Below are 17,869 nucleotides of genomic sequence, written 5' to 3'. Positions count from 1 at the left end.
TTTAAAGATATTTGGCTGGGAACTGTTACATAAAGTGCAAAATAAAATGCTATCTAAAGCATATCCAGTTTATGCATTCCCTTCTTTTAAAAGCAATACCATTTTTTTTGTTTGATGTCAATCCTGAAAGAATGCAATGATTTAAATATAGAAATGGTATCAATGGAAAATCTAAAAAGTATACATTCACCTTCCAAAGATCATTTTGAAACTCATGGAGCAAATATTCCTATTACAAAAATCATATCTACAAAATTACAGAACATGGAGAAATCTGTGTTATGAACAGCCAGATTAAAAAGAGAGTTATTAAAGCTGTATTATTTAATGACACAATTTGGATGTAGAACAAGAACTTGTAAATGGAGCAATGGAACATACACTAACGTTTAAACATTGCAAAATGTTAAAAATTGTTATTGTACAATTTGGCAAAATTAAGGACCCCAAACAGATTGCAAGAGCAACAACAAGATTTTTAATAATAAAAGACTTAAATATTTGAAGAGAGAAATTTCCTTTATATTTAGCTTATGCTGTTACAATACATAAATCTCAAGGTTTAAACAGTGATTATATATATTAACATTGGCTCAGCAGTTTTAAAAAGGGTATGGCATATGTTGCTTCATCTTGTGTGAAAACTTTACAAGGACTATTTATTATAGATGTTGTTAACACCAAAATTAATGCAAGCCCTTGCTTTGTATGCAAATATAATAATGAATCCTCCCAACAGGCCCTGGAGACAAAAATCAAGGAGGTAGGAGCCGACACAGCGCTGCGCCGGTAAAACCTACGTAAGACCAAGAGCCCGGTAACGAATGTAGAAATCCGCATAGCAGTTCTGGAAGGCATGGTAAAATAACTTAGTCCAACCATTAGGGGCCCTGACAGAAGACACTGAAAGCCGGTCTAGGCATAATAATCTCAGCTTCTGGAGATTCCCCGAGGGCATGGAAGGTTACCATCTAGAATATTTTCTCAAAACCTGACTGAGCACGTTTCCATCCATGGACCAGCTTCATCACAGAGCAAACTCACTGTGACCTGCCGATAAGGCCCCCTTGGGGCGAACCACAGACCAGTAATTGCTTGGTTCCTGAACTACAGGAACAGAGATCCGGTGTTTCGCAAGGTCAGGGTTATGGGAGAAGCCAAACACGATTCTAGGCGGATTTTGATCTTTCCAGACTGCACGAGACCGGTGCAGCAGCACAGAAAATCCATTTGAAGAGAAGTTGCAAGCCATGGAAATAAAATACATGCAGCTCTACCCACCCGAACTGGGGGTAATCCTTCAGGCCAACACACTAATCTTTGACCATCTAGACAAGAGACAGAGTGGGCTGAGGAGCGGGCCCCATGAGGACCAAGTATTGGGAGTCAACATCCAGAGATATGAGAGAAGGAGGTCACTGTGACTGCTGAGGCCGACGAAAAAGATCATGGCCGGGATACCACAAAAGTGACCCAGTCTCTATTGGAGTCACATCTGAGACACTGTCTTACGTCAAGGAATAGGTAACAAGCCACCCAGGCAGAGGCGCGATGGGACCCTGGGAACAGCTCGGGCATGAAAGACTAGTCAGCCTTTTAAGAGATATCGCTTTATTGGTGCATATTTAATGTTTAATGTAGATAGTTGGGGGGAGGGAGTGTCTGCTAGTCTTGACGACATCATGAGGGAGGGACGGGCTGGGTGTTAGACCGTTTCAAAGTTGGGGAGGTGGGTAGTTCAGAATCCACGCAAGGGAAAAGTGGAGTGGGGGTAAATTTGGGGACATAAGTTCACATTCATTACCAGCAGTAGGGCACAACACACATCACAGAGGAATTTGGAGTAGGCAGACACTGGGAACTGGGGGGGGGGGGGTAGATAATGCTACGAACAAGACCCTCAGGCACATAGCAAAATGGAACAATCATGGTTCACAACATTTTTTAACCTCTGATCGTTCCTCTTGCAGAATGTGAACTGAATTATAAGATTAAGAGAGGAGCAGTGGCACAACAATTGCAAATGCCAACAAAGCGGCCGATACACGCTGCTGGCTCATGCCGGGTTTACAAAAGAGATATTGCCATTATGCCCAAGAAACAACCCTCATTCCAGGTGGAAAAGTAATGGGTGGACTCCCTTGGCTGCTATGTTGCAGTAAATGGATGGTGAAATAGAAGGGGTATCCTAGTTGTAAATGTCTAAGTGCCTCCAAAGTAGCAAAGTGGGGTCCTAGACAAGCTAGGTCCAATCCTGTTAGACTCAGAAATGGACCTACATATCATGGGAGGGGACTTCAACAAAGTTATGAACTGGGACTTTGTCCACTTTTTGCTACCTTCGCTGATGTGAAAGCCCTCAGGCTTGGTGCACTTTACCCATGCGATGGACCTAGTGGACATCTGAAGGCTGCACAACACAGACAATACTCATTCCTGTCGGGGGTCTTTGGATCCCAGTCATACCTGGACTATTTATTTCTGTTCTATTTGTTCGTCCCGGCAGACAAAGTCAGGAGAGATAGGGGTGCAAAGAACTTGGCATGCGGCATATCAGATTACTCGTCCCTTCACTTCACAATGGGGAACCATAGGCAAGATAGGATCCCAATATGGAAATTGGATGTGTGGGTTCTAAAAGATGTGAAAATTGTTAAGGCTCTACATGTCACCTCCCAATAGCCCTTCAAAGGATACAAGGGATCATGGCCTCCTCAATCACTCTTTGGAAGGCCTCCAAGGCAGTGATCAGGGACAAAGCCCAAATCATAATTCTCAGAAAAAGAAACATCAGAAACCCTAGGTATGCTAACTGGAAAAGCATCTCCAAGATCTAGAAGAAGCAGTGATACAAACCCAGAACCTAACAGCATCCTTACAGTTAGGGGTGATTAGGGAACAATATTGTAACCTCGCTCAAAATGCAGCCAGACAGCTCCACCTTGGGATACAAAGAAAGCTGCATGACACCGGAGACGAGGAGGACAGTCTCCTTGCGCGGTAGGGCAGAAGAGAGGAGCCATTCTGTTACTGGATGTCGAAAAAACATTTGACTCCATTGATTGGGGGTACCTACATCTGACCCTGAGACAATTTGGCATTTGCGCCCCAATTCCCTGCATGGGTGGCCCTATTACATAAGGCATCCATGGCAGCGGTGAGGTTGAACAAAGTCGTGTTCGAAACATTTATACTGGGGAGGGGCAGGAGGTGGGAGTGCACGCTTTCACCCCCGTTATTCGCACTATGCTTGGAACTGCTAGCCTACTGGGTGTGTCATAGGGATGACATACAGAGATTCTTTATGGTGACGAATGAACTAAAAAAGATATCGCTCTATGGTGATGATGCGTTGATTTATCTTAAGAGTCCAGAGATGTCGATCCCAATGTTTCTGTCGGTCTTCCATAGCTGTAAAAACATATTCAGCCTACTAATGGGAGAAATACACCCTCTACCAGATGGGGGACTAGGAAGGTTAAGACAGGTTCGCAGGGGCCTTTCGCGTATCAACAACAAACTTTAGGTACCTGGGAATCAAGACAGCGATGCAAAAAAGAACGGTTTCTCGAGCTAAACCTTGACTGGGTACAAGGGGATTTCCAAAAAAGACACTTAACTATTGCTTATGGGGAGGGGCTCTAATTTTAAAATGAATGATGATACTTCGTAAACTGTTGTATGACCAACAAAGCACCCTTTTTTCAGTACCGGTCATTTGTTTCGATCAGCTAGCTAAACAATGTGAACATTGCTCAGGATGGGGGCATCCCAAGAATAACTTTGCAAACACTGTATCAATCGGCCTACAATGGGGATCTTGCGCTCCCAGACATAAGCGCATATTACATTGCCACGCAACTCCACGTCGTTAATGGCTTTCCCGAACAGCAAGCCAAAAACAACACTGAAGAGTACGAAGATGATATCGGCTACTTGCATTAATTATTTATATGAGAGAAAAGATAGCAAGCGCCAACCTACTCAGAACCAAGCAACCCTGACAGCGTGGGACAATGCCACCAAATCCCTAGGTTGGCATGGAAAAATCACATTGAGCTACACCAATACGGAAGGGGACAATACTAAATGAAGTCGGCAACTCTCTGGCTAAATCGGAATAGAATCATTGGGAGAATTACTGGAAGGGCGAGGGATATGAGGCAGTACAACAGGAATATAAGCTTGCACCTAGCCAAGATTTAAATACTTTCAACTGACACATGCCCTTAGGTCACAAGAAAAGGATAACCCAAAGCAAATCCCACTGGAAAACTAGGTGCTTATGAGCGAAATCAATAAAAACCGGGGGCCAGCTCTACTGCATTGTTATTCATACACTGGATGACCTCCAGAACCTCGGAGGTAGATGGGGGACCGCCCTGGAAACCCTGGGGGACATAGACTGGGATGCATCCTAGGGACCAATCTATTCAAAATTGGGAGGGAGACAAATCCCTATTGCCTAAGATGCATCAAAGAAGAGGTACGGGAGACACAAACAGCAACAAAGGCCATGTGGCAGGCAGGAGGGTTTAACCAGCGGTATGGAGGCAGAAAGGGTAGTATACGAAGTAAGAAGATGCCCAAGAAATTCAACAAGGTCTGGGGGAAATGGAGATCTTACTATGGACTGAATGAAGATAATGACTCTATAGGTAGTGCTACCCCTCCTTAGAGACCCCTTAGTGGTGAATAATGGTCGGAACACTTTCCGGAGAGAAATTAGGGAACACTTGCCTAACTGCATGGATTGGTGGCTAAGAGGGCGGCAATTGGGATGTCTCGCTTTGGAGCAATTGTATCCTCATGTGTTCACTGTTCTGTGCCAAAAAAAAAAATTCTTACAAATTTAAAATGAATAACATCTGGTCATAAAAAAAACTGTTACAAAAATAAAATGAATTTACTGACAGATGGCAACGAGACCAATACCAACCCTAGTCAATATTTCACCTTTACAGTGAATTATATTTTAATTGTGGTAGTATACCTGCTTATAACAGGCGACTCCTCAGAGTGATCCTCCATTTCTTCATCTAGATGACAGAACAGCAGCCACTTCATTATGGCTTCTTTAACAGATAGTCCCGACGGTCCATCGTAAGCACCATGATCCATTCTCTTTTCAATAGTATTTGGCAGCACACAGTTGGTCAATGCTAATGCCAAACAACGAACTGCAGCGCTGTAACAAAATGAAGCAAACACTGTAAAACAATTAACGAGGCACAATCCATACCACATGGATGTCTTCCACACACTTCTAACACAATCTACATCAAGAGGGAAGCAAACATTAAGTATTTGTTCCTTTTACTACTGCTAACAAAACATGGAGTGGCTGAAAAAGAAAAATAATCTCCATTAACATCCATGTAGGAGGGATTTGGAAAAATGAATCTTGCAATACAACCAAAATGGTCTAGTGTCCAAGCATATGTAATCCATCCCTTTCCCCCTCATCCTTCAGGAAAGTGGCAGGCTTTGAGGAGTCAGTTTGTGTGACCTTTCATATGGTAGTCACCTTAAATCTGACTAACAAATTTCAGACTTTCACGGATGATAGCCAAAACATCCACATCCATGCTGTAAACTATAGCCTTAAAGATGCCCATATATAAAGCAAATGACCGTGTGAGAACATCTGGTGCAGTTTCTTCTTTAAACATCCCGTGCATGAATAGCAGTCTCTGATTTTTGGGCAGATGTCCCATTTTTTGCAGATTCCTATGAGGTCTTTAATATTAAATATTTTAATTCAATGTCTAGAACTTGACCTCTTACCGGTTCTATATTATGGACCTTGATCACAAATCTGGCCCTGCACTCCCGTTTCCTGAAACTAGAACAGAGAAACCCATAGGCTCAGAAATTATAGAGTCAGTGTTAAGACAGGGCTAGGGCAAGCAAAACCAGGCCATGACTAGATTTCATAAGTTAAAGCATGAGTCAAACAAATGGACTCACACTTTAAAGAATTTAGCAGACGTTTTTAGAAATGCAAAACACTCAACATTCTAAGCACCAAACATAGATGTAAGGCAACCGCAGAATCTATGGTTTAGATATCTGGTTTAATTCAGGCCTACTAAACACTGCTATCCCAGGTTTACAGAAACACCAAAGGGCTTCCTTTAGAGGCTGGTGAACAGGGTACTCCATCACAAACACAGTACAGGTCCCGTTTGCGGTGCCTTATATTCAATTGTGCTTATTATATGGCAGATAAAGTCCCTGGCGGCCAAACTATAAATAATGCACATAGTCCATGATGAAAAGCATTGGCATGGTTCTCTATTGGAATGCCCACATCTAAGTTGCTTTCCCTGATCTAGATGCAGAACCTTTAAAACATTTTCCTGGCACACATCTTACCTTGAAGGCTTGCAAGCAGTCCCAGAAAATATTCTCCAGAGTTCCTGGTCGAGAGGAATCAGGCCTCCCTGAACGATAGCGCCTAGCAATCCAAAACTTTCATTTTCAAGTTGCTGGGAGCTTATACTACGCAGGACATTTGCCCACACTTTCATCCACACTTTCTGCAGGTCTACTTTCTGCGAAGCGCTGATGTCCCGTTTCTGACTTTGGCACGAGGCAACCTCTGTAAGGCACTGAATCACATACTGAGCACGCTCGCCCCGTCGCTGTTGAGAGAGCAGCTGGTGCAGGACAGCCAGCATTGCAGCCAGCTCACTGTTGGGCAGGCTAAGTGGATACTTCGAGATAAGGCAAGAGGTAATTTGTAACCTAGAATTTAAAATGTCAGTAATCAAATATCCGGTTTTGTTACAACTTAATCATCAATTCAAGAAGCTTTCAAGTCTATGCCCATGATGATAGGAAGCAGTAAGGAAAATAATGTATGTCAAAAGCTTTACTGTGAAGGGAAAAAAGAAAAGAAAAATGGGAAAAAAACTGTTTGCATCCTTACCTTTCACTATCAGCATATAAAGATTAGGTCAACAACAAACGAGGCTGGTTTACCCCACTATTTTAAGAAAGAAGAGAACTCCAACTAGGACTAATGAGACCTATTTATTTGTCTTCAATAACATCTACAGGTTATCTAGGAATGCAGAGCTATCAAATTATAGATGGCAGATTCTTTTTCATCATGCAATCCATGTAAAGCACATTTCAAAAAGGCCATCAAGTTCAAATAAATATATTGTAACATCTAAATAGGTTTAATAGAAAAACAAGATTGTGTAGAATAGAACATCAACATGTGAGCGCGGTGAGGGAAGTCGAAGTACATTGTCTGCTTGGACCTTCCAGTTACCGATTTATACCCTTTATGTGTACCTCATTTCTAAAGGCAGCAGAACAAGAAGCTATGTTGATTTTGCCTCACCACAATGTGCTTGGTCTGTTTTTTTATTATTGAATAGTACTGATGTATAACATGGCTTTCCCTCATGTTGGCACTTGAGTGGTAGAACACGATCAATAGGTTAATTCTGGGTGATATGCATCTCTGCTTGTATGTGGTTCATCTGGAGGCAAATCAATCAAAAGTTGTCAAAGCCCCGAGGAGTGAGGTTTTAACACAAATATTTTGGCAGTAAAGATGGTTCAGGTTCTGATGACTAATATTGTTCTCATGATTTAGATCTACAAAAAAAGTGATGCAGGTGTGCACTGGGCCATAGACAGACTAACTGATCTCTTGGCAGCTCAACTAGTGGAAACTCAGAATTTGAGAGGGGGCTGTGTCAGCAGGCTACTCTGAGTTTAAGCGAGACTTAAACTCCAGAAGTTGGTCTTTGTACTGTGCATCAGGAGAGGAAGCATCCCATTATCTGTTCAATTGACTTTCCATAAAGCTCGTTGCAGGTGGATGCATTCATCGTACAACTGAAATTCCAATTCCACTATGCCTTCCCTCTGGTTCCTTTGAAGTAGGAAGTATGCTGTATGGATCATCTTAATTGAATCGGACTCAGTAAGCCCTCAATGGTTAGCTAGACTAACTAAAGCTCAGCATGGAAACCCCTTCCAATCTTCTGAAAGTGGAGGACCTGATATTGCATAAGTTTGGGACAGAATTCAAACCAGACCTGTGAGTTCTAAGCCTCCACTAAAGGAGATGAAAAGGAGGATTTCAGATGCTTGTTCCTTACATTCAGATATATTGAATGTAGTCCTAGGGGCAAGTAGACTTTTATTCAGATAATCTACTCAACCATACTTCGAGTATATGCCAAATGGAGTACAGGCTAGATACGTTTTAAAGTGTATTTTGACATTATGGCACTTAAGTATCCTCATATCTCGCCTAACATGGAGGTTGTTTAGTTTCCAGGCCTCAAAAATCTCTGGTGCAAGAACTTCAAGTCTATGGTCAATGGCAAAATTCCTTTTGATGTTATGGCCCATTGAAGTCAAGAGTTTCAAATGTATGGTCTTTCAAGGTCGTGGGCTTTCTGCTCAGGTTTACAGAGCCTCCTTCAAAATCAAAAGTTGAGGTTATGTGTCTCCTTCAAAGTCAAGGTCTTCCCTTTAATGCTACAGGCCTCTTTGAGCAGCGAGGCATTCTTTAAGTATCAGGGGAACAGTGTGTGACTTCAGAATTACTGGAGTAGGGTAGGAGGAGCCTGTGGGGCCCCTTGCAAACCAGGTATGTAAGTAAAATTGTATTGTATGATTAATTAAAATCTTACAATTAGAACAATTTTTAATACACACCCAATAAAACATTTCCAAAAATTCTTAATTGGAATTTTTTTCCAGATAATACCACAACCTTATTAATTCAATCCATAATTTTTTAAGACATATAGGAAAGACTTGATATAGATAATAACAATAATCATGTCATTACTAATAAGCAAATGTACTTATATAATACAGAATTCCTCCCTAGCTATCCATAATTTCCAGATTTACTAGACTCAATTTCTTTTTTGCAAGTATCAAAAATATGGTAAAATTAGCATTCATTATATTGTCCGTTGGACTAAAACAAACTACCATTGCATGTCTACATGTGCGAACACCTTTTTTGATGAAACACCAAAAACACTGTAGCACACCGAAAGAAGTCATTGATTTAGTATCATCAAGTCCATTCCATATCACTGAATATCTCAAAAAGGAAGTTTAAATATTGATTCACGTCGAGTTGTTAATGATTGGCTTTTATTCCAAATTCATAAAAACAGCCATTTCCAATTCACAGACAGCCGACGCGCGTTTCGCCCAATGGGCTTCCTCAAGGCTGTAAAGATCATACAGAACATTCAACAACTTGTTCTTTACTATTATTACATACCAACAAATAATCCATGCTTTGTTAAGAATTTATATATATATATATATATATATATATATATATATATATATATATATATATTCACTGAAAAAACCATATGTTTCACACACGTTATAGTTAGGAATTAGCATTTAAAAAACCTTGCAAATTCAGTGAAAAAACCATAGGTTTCACACATGTTATAGTTAGCTGTACATTTTACTGATAAAAAACCAATGAAATTCCCCCGTTATAGTTAGTGCAGGCAACTATAACTCACGCGACCGCAATCCTCTGCTGATGCTAATACTGTATTTAGACACTTATTTGCCCATGTCTTCTTCCATTAAATTTTAGCTATACATATATTACAAATATTTTTTTTTCATAAAGACACATATGTCATCAGCAGAGGATTGCGGTCGCGTGAGTTATAGTTGCCTGCACTAACTATAACGGGGGAATTTCATTGGTTTTTTATCAGTAAAATGTCCAGCTAACTATAACATGTGTGAAACCTATGGTTTTTTCACTGAATTTGCAAGGTTTTTTAAATGCTAATTCCTAACTATAACGTGTGTGAAACCTATGGTTTTTTCAGTGAATTTGTACGGTTTTTTAAATGCTAAGTTACTTTACGCCATTCGTGGCGTGCGCGCCCACTTAACGCAGTTCGTTCCGTGCGCGCACGGTGCGCTTCGCGCACCGCGCGCCCACTTTACACAGTTAGTGCTGTGGATGGGCCATGTACGCACGCTGCGCGCACCGTGCGCACATGGAGGACATATTCGGCGCTTAGTTGTTAAAGGTAAGCTTTTAAATTTCGTTGTTTAACATTGGCCATGCACAAATGATTTGCACACGGGGTGGGGAGAGTGTGGATAATTTTTTTTTTTTTATTTATTTTTACCGTACGCGTACGGTAAGCGTAATCGGCGATTTTTCCCAAAAAAATAAAAATGATTTTTTGGCCTTGGGGGTACTTTGGGGACAAGTACACCAAGGCTAGGTGGTTAGGAGCTGTCTAACCAGTCCCTTTACATGTTTTTGGCCTTTGTTTATCCTTTCCCAGTCAGAGGGCGAGAGAGAAAATGGCGGCCGCCGCTTCCTGGTTTCGACCGATTCGAATGTTTACTAAGATCTAACAGCCAATCAGAATCGCGCTCGCGCACGTCACCGTACGCGTACGGTAAGCGCACCGTAAGCTGGCTCAGATATATATATTGATTTAAAGGCTATTTTCTCAGAATCTACTGAACAGATTTACACCAAACCTACAAAAGGCACTTCCTTGACCTGTAGACTACCTCTCTGCCAAATTTCAAGGAACTCTGTTCAGCCGTTCGGGCTGTAGCTGTGTCTAAAGGTCCTATGGAAAAATGCATGGGAAAAACGCGTTTTGGGACCCCCCTTTTATCTCAGCCCCCGCTTGACGAATCCCCCCCGAGACTTTCAGGGTAGGAGCGGAGCGTAGCGCCCCATTAGTTTTGAAAATTTCGCGAGGATTCGTCGACCGGCGCCAAAGTTATTCAAAATAGAATGTTGCGGTTTTCCTATGGAAACAGGGTCCTAACTATAACTACCTACTGGCGACCGCCAGTAGGTAATATATATATATATATATCTATATATATATATATACACACACACACACACAATATTATTTAAACAAAAACACCAGTGTCCGTGATCACTAACACAGAACACAACACGAATATAATATATACAAAAGAGGAAAAAAAAGAATCTCATTTTTGCATTAGAATAAGATTAGACCTTCACCAGAAAGAGTGATATAGACCGATTTCGTAGTCCTCAAAAGTTATACCAATACATAGAAATCACCAGTGAAATGTGATTAAAAATATGCTATCAGCCTCATGCATCAAGCCAAAATCCAGTCGGTAAAATACCGATTCGCTAATAGCTCCCGGTATTGAGTTAAAAATACCCAATCCCAATGCATCAACCCAAAAGCAAAAATCGCTATTTAAGGAATCCTTAAATAGCGATTCCTTAAATAGCGATAGCATTTAAGGAATCCCAAATTGAGATTCCTTAATTTAAGGAATCTCAATTTGGGATTCCTTAAATGCAATGCATGAAAGTTAAAAAATTAGCGAATTCGCTAATAGGGGGAGCAAATTACCATGAAGATGAACTGCATGGTAATTTGCTAAAAGTTTGAAAAATGCACTTTTGTGCATTTTTCAAAGTTTCATGTTGCGCACACACATGCCCTTAGAGCATGTGTGTGTGCAACATATGTGCACATATCAATTTCAGGGGTGCAATAGGGTGTCATTTTGACTCCCTTGCACCCTTGAAATTGCATGAGCAATTTGCGAGAACCTACTGGTACTCGCTATTTGCTCATGCAATCTCCAATTCATTCCTATGGGCCTGGAGGCCCATAGGAATGATTGGGATGGCATTCCTTAATTGCTACTCGCAATTTGCTAGTAGCAATTAAGGAAAGTTAAGGAATCGCTATTTGAATAGCGATTCCTACATGCATAGCCTTTTGCTATTCCTTATTAGCGATTCCTTATTTTTCGCTAATAAGGAATCGCAAATGGCATTGTTGATGCATGTGCCCCTTAGTTGTCAACTGTGTGTCATGTCAAGTGTATATTAGGTGTAGATTATGATGGTGAGAGATATAGGTCTCACCTCCAAAGTGGGATATTCCTACATCTATTGTCTCTCATCAAGTATCAATTTCCATTCTAGTTATATCGTAATAATTCTGCAAGAAGATCCAAATTTTAAATGAAAATTGCCAATACGACCCTCAATAGGGGAAAAGACAAGCAGCAAGCGCAAATCTAGAGAAACCAAAAACAACCAGTACCTTGTCAGTTCTGGATATTTAATCCCATCTGATGTCCAACTTTGAATGTGCATGTAAATAGATTCAGTCCTCGTCATACTTGGTACGTGTACGTCAATCATGGGACCATATTACGTCCATACTGTTAAAATAAATGGGTAGAGCACTATTCTAAAATCTGTTATATAGCCACCTCAAATTTTCATGACTAATTGTAGTTAGATATTCAAGAATGCGAAACAACCCCTAAGGGCTAATATCATAAACAGTCCAAAACATTTGATGAACTAACGTGACTTTCACATATGAAGTAATTTCCCAATTATAGGACATGTAATCATATCGAGAGAGACACTCTTGAATCATACATATATCTGTGAGAATCATATAATAGAGTGGAAACCATTGCGTCTTCAAATTCAATTTGTTTTCCACTAAATGCTTGCATAATGTACCTAAACAGAAAGCACCCGACATTATCCTGGCCCTCATATGCAACACCTAAGTCTAATTGAATTGAGTATATAGATGGGCAGTTTTTCTCTTACCCACTGTCAGAAATCCCGACCGCATCAGAAGTTGCAAATGTTCGCGTTATCGCATCGCGCCATTGCAGGCTTTTAAGGCGCTCCCAAAAATCATGGACATCGAAATAGGACTCTGTTACATTACTTCATCAACGTGCTCATATCTCGCGGCCATATTGTGGTGTGCAATAATTTAAGTCCTATTTACACTACAAACGTGTATATTGAAAAACGCGATCTGAGACAATCGTTGGTTTCAATACAAAAAAGACACATTTAAGTGACTCTGGCTCTATTGATTATAGAACGGAGAAAGATCGTCGACATTCGAAATAGGACTACGTTCAGTTACTTCATCAAGGTGCTCGTATCTCGCGGCCATATTGTGGTGTATATAGACTAGTACTCAAACTCCATCAACCGCAGTAGAAACATTGTGTGTCATACACGATTGACAGCGTTCATAGAAGGAACCCGCAAGATATTTTACAATGAAAGTATCTTCAATGATTAAAGTCCTGTTTACACTACAAACGTGTATATTAAAAAATTCAATCTGAGACGATCGTTGATTTGAATATAGAAAAGACACATTTGATGACTCTGGCTCTATTTATTATAGAACGGAGAAAAAGAATGCTACTCATATTGGAATTGTAAGTATATCGATCCATATGCTTAAAATAGCCTTATGTTCTTTTTTTATATTGGCTCCAAAAACTGGTAATGCTAGGTATGTTGTCACTTTTTTGATGAAGTTTTTCAGATATTTCTTTCTTTCAGCTGTCATTGCTGCACATATGCAAACCAAATGTGTGATATTTTCTTCCCATAAATTGCATAGTCGGCAGGGAGTCGATGTAGCTGGTCTCAGCCAAGGCATCGCATGCTTTAAGCCTGGCAGGTTACCAAATCTTGCTTTCATAAATATATTTTTGGTTTGTACTGTCCAAGGTATTTCCAAGTAAGGCTGAACTTTAAGCATCGTATATTCATTGACAATCCTCCATGCATGCGACCGCTTAATAAACATTTCTTTATCTTTCAGAAGAGATACATTTTTTACTGATTTGTTAATTTTTTTTCTTAAAAGCTTGTGGGGTTAAAGGCATTTCCCAAATCTCGTGAATTGAAAGTTCTTTCAGAGCCATATCAAGGTATTTAAAAAAAGACAACTTTTGATTCCATTGTATCTCTTGCCATAGCAGACAGCACATTGGATTATTAATATTAGTTTTGATTTGTTTCCATGTCTTTACGTATTGACCCATCCTTGCGATACGTTGATTACAGAAGCCAAATTCCAGCCTGATCTGAGCAGGCGATGCATTGGCTGGCAGTCAAAACAAATATTTAAACATTTTTGTAACAGCATTATTTAATAATGTAGAGTCTGAACCACAAAGAACTTCACTTCCATAGGTAAGGCTGGGAAGCAATTTCGCTTTTATTACTTTTAATAGTGGGAGGTAAGTTGGGCCTCCCAAAGAACAGTAGAGTAAGCGAAAGGCCCCCTGTAAACAGTTTAATCTTTTTTTCATATCTGTTTTATGGTGTAAAAAGGATCCATTCTTGTCAAACAGTATACCAAGATATTTATAGCATTGCACTTTTTCTAGCTGCCGTTTTTGTAGATACCATTTGTGTTTATTGCGGATAAATATCCTAGTGCTGACTTCCATTACTTTGGTTTTTGTTTCGTTGATTATCATTTTATTCTCTATTGAATACATTAATATTTTGTTAATTAATCGCTGCAGCCCTATCCTTGTTTGACTGAGCAAGACGACATCGTCAGCATATAATAAATTCGATATTTGTTTATCCGCCAGTTTCGGAGAGTGTGCTACCTCATTGTCCAATGCTACTGTAAGGTCGGATAAAAATTAATTAAATAAATACGGTGCTAAAACACAACCCTGCTTTAAGCCTTGGGATGTCTTAATTTTCCTAGAAAGTTTTGAGCCATTGCCTAGACAACCCTAGTCCAGGTCTCCGTATATAATAGTTGAATTGCTCTTAGAAGACATGGACTTATACCGTAATGAGCCAATTTCCTCCATAAAATGTGCCTATCCACACAGTCAAAGGCGGATTTAAAATCCACGAAGCATAAATATAATGGCTGCTTTTTTATTTTATATTTTTCCATTAATGTTCCCATTATTAAAATATTCATTGCCGTCCATTGACCTTGTACAAAACCCGATTGATTCGGCGGGATTAAGCGCTTATCTGTTGCCCAGTCAATTAACTCTTTGAGGAGAATTGATGCAAAAAGCTTTGCTTCAATGTCTTGCAGCGCGATTAATCTATAGTTGGCCGGAAGTGACCAGTCGCCAATTTTATAAATGGGTGAAAATATAGAGCCCTTCCAGGACTCTGGGATGGTCCATGTTTGCAGTGCTTGGTTGAATACTGGTGTTAAATAGTTTGACCAATATGATGCTTTCTCCTTGTAGAAAACAGCCGGAATCCCATTTGGACCGGGGGCACCATTGGATCTCTGTTTCTTAATAAGTTTACAGACTTGACTTTCCCTTATAGTTATTTCGGTATTCTTATTTTTCTCTGTTCCATATGTACGCTCAATGATGGGGTTCAAAACCGCGCCTAGATCGCGATTCAGATGCAAGTGTAAAAACGTAACCCAATCTGCTTCAGCGACTGTCGAATAGGTGGATTTCCTACTAGCTCTGTTTAAGTTATTGACTAGTACCCAGAATTCTCTTGAATTGCTCCTTTTACATGCATATAGAGCTTTTGCCCATAGCTCTTGTTTCGCTTGTGTTTTGTCCTTCCAGGTCAATTTCCTTACTTCTGTATTTAATCTTTTAAGTTTTTCACCATGGATTCGATTGCCTGGGTACTTCTTTACCAGTCTTAGGGTTCTATTAAGCTCTGTTTTTAATAGATGACACTCAGACGATATTTTAACCAATGGTCGTGATTTTCTTTTCAGCTGCCCTTTATTACCATCTCTTTGGGACTGACTGGAAATTAATGTCTTCGTAAAGAGGGACCATATTTCAATAGCATTAAAGAAATCTCTTTCAAAATGTGTCTCAGCCATTGCTTGTGCACTGGCTATAAATGAATCTTTCATATTTTCAATCCAATAGAGTTTCTTATAATTTACTGTTGCTGTTTGTCCCGGAAGTGTCGTATATTTTTCATGCCTTATACCCTTTAAGTTTATCTCTATTATTTGTTGATTATGATCACTTGTCTGTTCGGCTTATCCGGTAAGACGAAATTTTGTGAAAGAAGTCCAATGATGCTATTGTGTAATCTATTCTGGACTTATTTCCCCTTGCTCGATACGTCCAAGCAGGTGGCGAATCTTGCCGAAATCGCCCGTTTAGCACCCTTAAATCTATAGTTTTTAAGTCCTTTAAAAAACTCTTACCAGTTTTTTTAGGTCTCGCCTAGGCAGCACTTGCGCTGTCTCGTTGAGACATCCAGTATATACTTTAGTGAGGGTCTGACCGCCTCTTTTTAAATAGTTGTTCCCATTCGTTCTTCAATGTGCCTCTCAAACTGTTTCTACTTGGTATTGGTTACAAGTGTTTGAAGTCCCTCCTTTTGGGCTGTTAGCCACGCCTATAGCTATTGGCCCCTTTACTTGTATTAGGGGCGTTGCTTTGGTTGTTGGACTTTTTTTTATTTCCTGCACGTGATGCTGACGGAATGCTCCCTAGGCAGAAACACATCGTTAAAGCACGTGATGTCAATGGAGTGCCTCCCAGGCACGGACTTTATCTGCACGTGATGCTGATGGAATGCTCCCTAGGCACACACATATGGTGCCCTTGTTTTCGTTGTTGTTTCTTTTTTCTTCGTTGAAGCCCTTGATGTTAATGGAGTGCCTGGATATTTTATAGTCTTTTTTGTACAAACACAGAAAGACGAGTGCCTTACACGCCTTTAAACCTGTAAGCAGACACTCGTTGTGTAGCGTATTCAGAGCAGCTGCTGCTTGTGATCAGGGGCAATTTACAGAGCGGCTGCTGCTTGGGATCTGGATTTTTTTTAAGAATAAGCAATTTAGTCATAGAAAGAGGATAAGATGATCCACTTTGGATGAGATGTATATAACTATTGGAGCTGATGCTAATTTATAAGAATTGATGAGGCTGCGCTGTGTGTTGTTTTTTTTTTTTTCCGTTGAAGCCCGTGATTTTAATGGAGTGTCCCACACGCTTTTAAGCACGTAAGCAAGCACTCGTTGTACAGAGCATGCAGAGCGCCTGCCACTTAGGATGAGATGTTGTTTTAAAAGTGCAGCATTTAGCCTTCAAAAAACAGAAAGACGAGTGCCTTACACGCCTTTAAACCTGTAAGCAGACACTCGTTGTGTAACGTATTCAGAGCAGCTGCTGCTTGTGATCGGGGGCAATTTACAGAGCGGCTGCTGCTTGGGATCGGGATTTTTTTTTAAGAATAAGCAATTTAGTCATAGAAAGAGGATGAGATGATCCACTTTGGATGAGATGTATATAATTATTGGAGCTGATGCTAATTTATAAGAATTGACGAGGCTGCGCTGTGTGTTGTTTTTTTTTTTTTGATTGAAGGCTGTGATGTTAATGGAGTGTCCCACACACTTTTAAGCACGTAAGCAAACACTCGTTGTACAGAGCATGCAGAGCGCCTGCCACTTAGGATGAGATGTTGTTTTAAAAATGTAGCATTTAACCTTCAAAAAACAGGGGCCCCACACGCCTTTCAACCCGTAAGCAGAGGAGGGCTCCATATGCTTTTTAACCTGTGAGCGACGTATTTAGCTTGTCTGTTGCTTCTGATCGGGCGTTGTTTTAAGGAAAATATGCTTTTAAATGTGTGACACCCTTTGGATATAACTATTGGAGATTTAATATAGATGTGATTCAGACCTCGGCAATGCAACTAAGGAACCGGTTTTGCTGTCTGGGAAACGCGGGTTTCACAGGTGGCTTCATGTCCGTGTTCATGGAGCCGCAGCTAATTACTTCACACAGAGCCCGAAGACAGTTGTTAGTCATGTGTCCCTGAGCGATTTTAGTAAACGCTCAAAATGTATTTGAGTAAGTGGGAAACTGGGGATATCACAAGGCGCAAATTAAACTCAGTAGCATAAAAATGTAAGTAAGCTACATATATTTTAGACTGTAATAAAAATGTACCTATGCGGGCTTCAATTTTTTTCCTGGCATGACACAATACGTTTCCGCTTCCCACCACGAAACTCCAAAGAATCCTTCATTTAGTCCT

General features: G+C 40.3%; 1 protein-coding gene across 1 annotated transcript in view; it reads right to left on the bottom strand.

The window, feature by feature from the left end:
- ATM (ATM serine/threonine kinase) overlaps positions 1-17,869 on the bottom strand; it is a 1,586,045-nt gene that overhangs the window by 1,336,440 nt on the left and 231,736 nt on the right. Inside the window, exons 10-11 of the mRNA XM_085621514.1 lie at positions 6,379-6,750; positions 4,994-5,188 (exon numbers count right to left, since the gene is read on the bottom strand). Coding sequence (XP_085477640.1) covers positions 4,994-5,188; positions 6,379-6,750 — 567 coding nt within the window. The remainder of the gene's footprint in view (positions 1-4,993; positions 5,189-6,378; positions 6,751-17,869) is intronic.

The sequence above is a fragment of the Triturus cristatus genome, chromosome 8 (genome assembly GCF_964204655.1).
Source record: "Triturus cristatus chromosome 8, aTriCri1.1, whole genome shotgun sequence".
NCBI lineage: Eukaryota > Metazoa > Chordata > Amphibia > Caudata > Salamandridae > Triturus > Triturus cristatus.
The sequence above is the reverse complement of the archived record's forward strand: the minus strand, read 5'-3'. Positions and strand labels throughout refer to the sequence as shown.